At 37.9% G+C, this 7,091-nt stretch overlaps 1 protein-coding gene across 3 annotated transcripts in view; it reads right to left on the reverse strand.

Annotated features, from left to right (window-relative positions):
- Positions 1-6,415, reverse strand: part of LOC109972688 (uncharacterized) — a 14,091-nt gene extending 7,676 nt beyond the window's left edge. Inside the window, exons 1-6 of one of the 3 annotated variants that reach the window (XM_020621715.1) lie at positions 6,116-6,183; positions 5,930-6,036; positions 5,381-5,501; positions 4,374-4,579; positions 2,735-2,889; positions 1,455-1,539 (exon numbers count right to left, since the gene is read on the reverse strand). In XM_020621715.1, coding sequence (XP_020477371.1) covers positions 1,456-1,539; positions 2,735-2,889; positions 4,374-4,579; positions 5,381-5,501; positions 5,930-6,020 — 657 coding nt within the window. In that variant the 5' untranslated portion in view covers positions 6,021-6,036; positions 6,116-6,183 and the 3' untranslated portion in view covers position 1,455. Of the gene's footprint in view, positions 1-846; positions 1,540-2,734; positions 2,890-4,373; positions 4,580-5,380; positions 5,502-5,929; positions 6,037-6,115; positions 6,184-6,377 lie in introns of those variants that run through there. The other 2 variants (XM_020621714.1, XM_020621713.1) reach the window with 2 other exon arrangements.
- Positions 6,416-7,091: the final 676 nt, after the last annotated feature.

Below are 7,091 nucleotides of genomic sequence, written 5' to 3' on the forward strand. Positions count from 1 at the left end.
TTCCAACCGCGCTTCCTGGCTATGGGCACAGACAGGCCCATCCACTGTGGGATGCGTAACAGGCAGCACTGCCCTGATAGCTGGGTGGGAAATAGTTTAGTAGTTTATCCTCAGTATAAAAATAACAGAAAGTACTTGTGTCCTGTGCTGGTTCAGTTTCATTAGGCTACACTCTTAATACCAGTATTTCGTTAGGCTACACCCTTAATACCAGTAAAGCCCTGAAGTGCTGCTTGAAACTTTGAGATCTCTGCCCAAACATCCCCACTCTAATTCACACCAGAACAATAGGCGTCGGTCCACATGTGAGGTTTCAAAGACAGGTAATGGCACTCACCGATACTGGACTACAATGACTCAGTCGTTAGGGGGCATTGTTGGCCACCAAAAGACAAACACCACCGATGGGGATAAATATCTGACTCAACGCCAGTCGGACAGAACTGATGAAGCCTCTCGGAAGAGAGGTTAAACGTCTTAGACCTAAAAACCAAGTCCAGTTGATTTTTTTTCTGTTTTCTTTTTTCAGCTTACTATGACCTGGATGACTGAGAATCTGCACAGACAAACTGAACACAACCTCACTAAACTATCTCCTGGAAGAACCTGTGGCCTACACAAAAATGTATAACATGAACAACTAATATTGATCATATTATAATGTGCATTATTAAGAACTGCTGATTGGATATGAAACTGGACAAACCCACCATCTTCTGAAGAGCTTGTTAAGAACAAGGCTTAATTCCTCAGCCTCGAGGTTGGCGCTTGTTAAGAACACTGGTAACGAAAAATTGCCAGCAATGCAGCTTATGCAGTATAAAATAAAGTAAATTAAATACACAGTAGAAATGTAGCATGAAAGGAAAGAGAGCTGGGACAGTAATATTGGTGTTTCAGTACTGTGTGTATTTTCCTCTGTGTTGCATAGTCAGATGTAACTTGAGCAGTCTTAGAATCAAATTATTTTGACTTTATTATTATTATTACTAGGTACCAGCCAGGGAAGTAAAATAAAAAGACTGAAACGCACAAACACTATTTTAAATACTTAAGATCAAACTTGTTGAACCAACCTGTGGGGAGATACATAAAAGCACATACAGCTTCCATTAAGCTGGAAGTGTGAAGCAGGGATTGAAATTATTAATAAACTGTTCATATCCAGATACAGTGTATCCTGCATGATGGATAATATCATCGGGCCACATTTCACATAACAACAAGAGGAGCAGCTGTACAGTACCAGAAAGTATCATTGCTAAACACAGTCTTTGTCTCCCCCTGCTGTTCAGCCTTGTTAGTACAGTGATTTTCAACATCGAAAAAGAGACAGAGACTAAGAGGCAATTGTTTGAGACCATGATGCAAACTGCCTGAAGAAGCAGTGTCATAAGGGTTATAATTTTCCTCCTGGGATGTCATCAGTTAAGAAAGAAGAGTCAGCTACCCACATTAAATGACAGATGGTGGATTCCTTGGCAGAGGAGCTTTCCTCATTTCCACATAGGTGCAGTTCTCTGGATCTTTGTTCCTGTTCTGAAACAGAAAAGTAACACTTCTTAAGGTTGTCTTGTTTAATCATATGTATCCCAATTAATACTGTAAAAATAAGCCCCCAGTACTTCTGCAGTAGCATTATTAATCCAAATGGTCAGAGTTATAGATTCTGTTCCTCTACCTCTGATATGCAAGATTTTTAACAAATGAAGTTACAGGCTTCAAAATGTCACCAGTTGTAGCCACTACAGTTACAGCTAATAGTTATTGTAGCTGAAAACAAGTAAATGTTATGTAATTGGCACCATAAATGAGTATTACCACTGTGGATTATCTCTGTGTCCAGTAGTATCCAGGTGAGTACTTGCTACATGAAATAGCTGGAGATATGGTCAGCATATTCTGCTTTTATAATTCAGTTTGGGAACCCCAGGAAGTGACCCGGGTGGTCTCCTAACTAAAGGTGATTTTCAGCTGAATCATTAACCAGTCAGTTATCTCACGTTTTGTGCAAGACCATGACCCACTGTGTTGAGCACGCAAGAGCACAAATATTCAAGTTTTCTGTCAACACTTGTGCCACACTTGCTTACATCAGAGTCATGTCGACTGTCAGAATGGTCAGATCAGAATTCATGTGGCAGTTTGAGAGGAAACTGTGTAATTTGACTGTCTCACATATGACATTGTTGTTATTCCTGTGTGTGAGCATATGGCTCACATTTTAGTTACATCTGCACTTGCGTGGCAGTTTAGGAGTTCAGTGGTAGTCAGATACACAAACATGGATGTGAAGCAACACAAAAAGACTGGGAATTGATTAACTCAGGGAGTAAATGTTAGTCTGTCCTGCCAACTGGCTGACTGTGGTCAGCTGATTAAGCTCACCTGAGCCCATGTGCTCATGCTAATCATTCCTTGCATTTCTTCAGGCCCCGGTGTGATTGACAGGTTATTAAGTGCAGATTAAATAAATCACCATCTACTTTGTCACAATCCTGTGTATTAATAAACATTCATTCACTAACACATACCGCTGTCAACAAACATAGCATAAGTTCACAATTGATTATTTAGTGACACTGTTTCTTCAGGAGGACTCCGAGTGGTTAGTTAAAATACTTTAATAAAGCCTCTGGTGTCTTTCATTAGGTTATTTTAAAATATTTCCAAGTTTCTTGTTCTTTTTTTTTTCACTGCCAGACAAACAGATATATGTCAGATAGAAACTTACCCTCACTTTGACGCATAAGACGGAGATGATGACACAGAAGCACAGGAACATCAGGACCAGCAGACCAATCAGAATCCATCTGAAATAATCAGACTGAAGTGGAGGAGGTGGAGGTTGAGGGCAAGTTACACGGTCTCTCTCTACTTCCTTTTGATCTAATAAAATAGCAAGGTTATTTCCTGCTTGTACCAGTGCATGAAGTCATTCCAACATTAACAATGAAATAAGAGAAGAATTAGAAATTTCACAGTGTAACCAGGGTGTGATTAATTCAAATAAAATATAAACACACACATTTAAGCCCCTGAAAACTTTGTGTTAAAGGAATAGCTTGGGATTTTACAGCTGTGGGGTCCTTGTCCTTGTGCCCCTTTGAGTGTTAAACTGTTCTGATGGTTTTTTTTATTATTATTTAGTTATATGTATTTAATGTATAAAAATACTAGACTTACAGGAAAAGTTTGGGATTTTTCAATTTGGTGTTAAAACAGTACTGATGTGTCGTTGTGTACGTGTGACCAGGTCTAGTCATTGTCACTTTTGCTCTCCACCATGACCCTGAATGTTTCCATGTGGAACACCTCCCAGTGCATCGTCTATGCTGCTATGGGGCGCCGAATGTAAAAATAGCACTTACACAAGTTTTCTCACATTTATCCAAATGTGACAAAGTCTAAATGTAAATGTTAAATGTTACATGTAAATATTAAATGTTAAATGTAAATGTAAATGTTAATGTGAAATGTCTTGCCAAGTGTAAAACTGAACCCAGAGTCAGGTGTGGGCGGGGCTGTGTTTGCGGTCTTTGAGTCAGCATCACTGATTCGAGTTCAGCATCATGGGCGGGGCTGTGTGCTGCACTGTAATAAGGCAAGGCTGTGGAGCTACTAAATATTCAGTTTTACACTTGGCAAGACATTTCACATTAACATTTACATTTACATTTAACATTTAATATTTACATGTAACATTTAACATTTACATTTAGACTTTGTCACATTCAGCTAAATGTGAGAAAACTAGTGTAAGTGCTATTTTTACATTTACATCTTCCTATGCTGCAGTCTCCTGGTCAACACTCAGAGCTAATACACATACTCTACATCTTCCTCACTGTCAACAAATCTTATGCAAAGCAATATTTTCTCTCAATAATTTGACTTCCCTACCCTCTTATCTCACAGTCAAAGCTTTTCAACTCTTCCCAAGACTTAAGTGTTTAAAAAAAACATAAATAAATAAATTCCTAAACCAACTGAGCCCTGCAGTTTTTAATAAAGGTGACTAAACAGGAAGACATAGTGCATTTTTCAGGGTCTATTTGCAGTGGTGGACTAATGCACAGTTGTTTGTGCTAGTGAGTATTTATTACAGCAGCAGGACAGTGTATGTGGGACTGATTGACTTCAAGTAAGCTACAGTGGCCATGTTCATGTTAATGAACATACAAGTGAGCAAGTGCTACAGTGTGGTAACAATGGGGCCTTATGATACAGTGAACTGTCTTTTTACTGCATTTTTTAATTTAATTGGCACAGTCATTGGTAAAGTGTATGAAAATAAATACATATAACCATAAGTAATGTATTTCCCTTTAGTTCTTCACTGGTTCTAGTTTAAATAGGTACTACAAACATACCTTGCAGTAGTCTGGTTGGTGTTCCTCTCTTGGTGTAGTGTAGATCATTGATATTAATGGTGAACTCACACTCATAACTCATGTCCATGTCCTCTGGACCAATGTTGTATAAGATGAAAAGGCACTTTTTGGGATTCTCTAAATGCATGAAGATGTTCTTACAGTCTTCTGTTCCTTTCTGGCAAAGCAGCTTGCTTGTGTTTGTTCTGAGAGCAGATGAAGATGTTTTAGACAGAAAACATCTACAGTACCAGCTAGTCTTCAGTCTTTAATTAGGTTAGATGATGAATTAAAGGTTAGACAGAGGTTAGCTGTTTCCAATCTTTATGCCAAGTTAAGTTAGCAGACTTAGCACAGACATGGGAGCAGTGTCACTCTTCTGGTGCTTTGTTTTGGCAGCAGGTCACACCTCACACAGACTGAAACATATACGGCCCACGCCACCCAGCTCACACTCTGCTCAGACACAAAAACTGCACCTACAGCCTCAGGCACAGCAGGGTGGGCAGTATCATCACACAGAACAAGACTTTACAACAAAATGCCATATCCACCTTCACCATGTGAATTACTAAGTGCGATGTTTGAAGTTCACTGTGGGAAATACTATTATCCCTATTTTGTGTGTATTGCAGTTTTAATACTTTGTCGCTCTCTGTAATTATTGACTTTAAGACTAAGTGTTCCTTCTAGCTTTTGACTTCTTACCTGACTCCAAAGGAGAGCTGCACAAGAATTCCTATATGCCTAGACTGTCTGTTTATGCATAAATGGCAAATAAAAATCTTGATTTGACTTGATCTATGGCATCTATTGGCTTCTTATTGGCATTGTTAAAGCATTTCATGCTACAACTGAGGGCAGCAGCAGTTGCTGTTTTTGTAACATGTTCACTATAGAGGAAAAACTGGAGATAAGTACAATAAGAAGCAATATAGACCTCAGATTAGAAAAGCATCAGCCCCCTTAATTCGTGTATTTTAACATCCTACCAGCAGGATACATACTGTGAGATGCTGCTGAGTCGAACATCTTCAACAGAGCTGACGTTTGCAGTGTGTTCACAGCTGATCAAGGCTACTCCGTCTGTGTTTACCATCCGATTCGGAGGCTGAATCACTTCAAAATCTGTTGAATGAAAAGGATTCAGCTTCTCTTCGAAAAACCTAATCAGGCTTCAACACAAGCATCTCGTCAGGTTTTCATTTAATTTAAGATACAGCCTGTTTAAGACACCAAGGACAGGTAAATGTTTTCAGTCCTTTCCTTTACTAGAGTGAATATTGTCAAGATTTCATCTTCATTCAGTGTTTTAAAATACTGACTGTGGCTGATGCATGTCAGAAACACAAATCTCTACCAATTCTCTTACAACAACAAATGTGGAAAAGTCAACAAATGGCTGATCAAATGAATTTCTTTGGATCATTAGGTGAATCATTTTTATTGGTTATATTATCATAATAAAACATAAAATTAAGAATTAAAATATTACAATAAAATAAACTGCTGTGTAAGGTCCTGTTTCCTGTAAATGGTGGAATGAAGAGTCCTACCTTGGCTTGAGTGGAAAATGAAGCTCAGAAAAATTGTGAAGATGATGAAGATGTTGGAGCTGGAAGATGTCATCTCACTGCTTCTGCTCATTCCCACAGCGGTAAAACTAAAATAAAATAAATAAATAAATAAATAAACAATTAGTCAAGGCCTAAAAACTTATAACTGCAAAACTATTCACTAACACTTGACTGAGATGCTTCACTGCAAACAGGAACCAATGGTGACCACACTGTATTTCTGAGGTGGCTGTTCTCTCTGCTTAACAACTGTCACTCAGACTGTTTTTGTCTCTGTGGAAGGCTCTCTTTCCGGTAGCGACCAGTTGTCATGCAATAACTACTCATTTCTTCCTTTTTTAAACAAATCAACAGAATTACATCTCACCACTTCCTGTGCAGCAGGAAATATTTGTTTCATCTATGGAACAAATTAGTGTTTACGTACACAGCTTTACTGCTTGACTTGTTTCAGCGTTTTCTGCAGGAATATTAGTAGAAATAGTTCAGATTCTTTGATCATGTATGATATTCACGATGGCGTGAACTCTGAATTTAGAAATGGGCTGTCAAGAATGCCACTATAATACATTTCAGGACATCTTTGGACCAAAAAGCCAAACAAAATCATGTTAGACCTGCCATGATTAGTTTATTTCAAGTTTGTCAAGCACAAAAATAAATGTGCAATTATTTTACAGATCAGTTAAAATTATAGGCCATTTCTGACAACTATTTGACTGTTCCAGGTTCCTGAATGCAAGAAACTGTTTTCTTTGTCTTAAATTATATGAAATATTATAATATGAATATTAAATAAATATCCAAACAAGTGATCTGAAGATGCCACCTTGTGCTCTAGGAACTTGTGCAGGGGAATTTTTAGAGTTTAATTGTTTGGTCTGTAAAACATCATAAAACAAATTATAAAGAATAATGTTTGTTTATACAGTGCCTTGCGAAAGTATTCGGCCCCCTTGAACTTTGCGACCTTTTGCCACATTTCAGGCTTCAAACATAAAGATATAAAACTGTAATTTTTTGTGAAGAATCAACAACAAGTGGGACACAATCATGAAGTGGAACGAAATTTATTGGATATTTCAAACTTTTTTAACAAATAAAAAACTGAAAAATTGGGCATGCAAAATTATTCAGCCCC

This window comes from Monopterus albus, unplaced genomic scaffold (genome assembly GCF_001952655.1).
Source record: "Monopterus albus unplaced genomic scaffold, M_albus_1.0 scaffold266.1, whole genome shotgun sequence".
NCBI classification, from domain to species: Eukaryota; Metazoa; Chordata; class Actinopteri; order Synbranchiformes; family Synbranchidae; genus Monopterus; species Monopterus albus.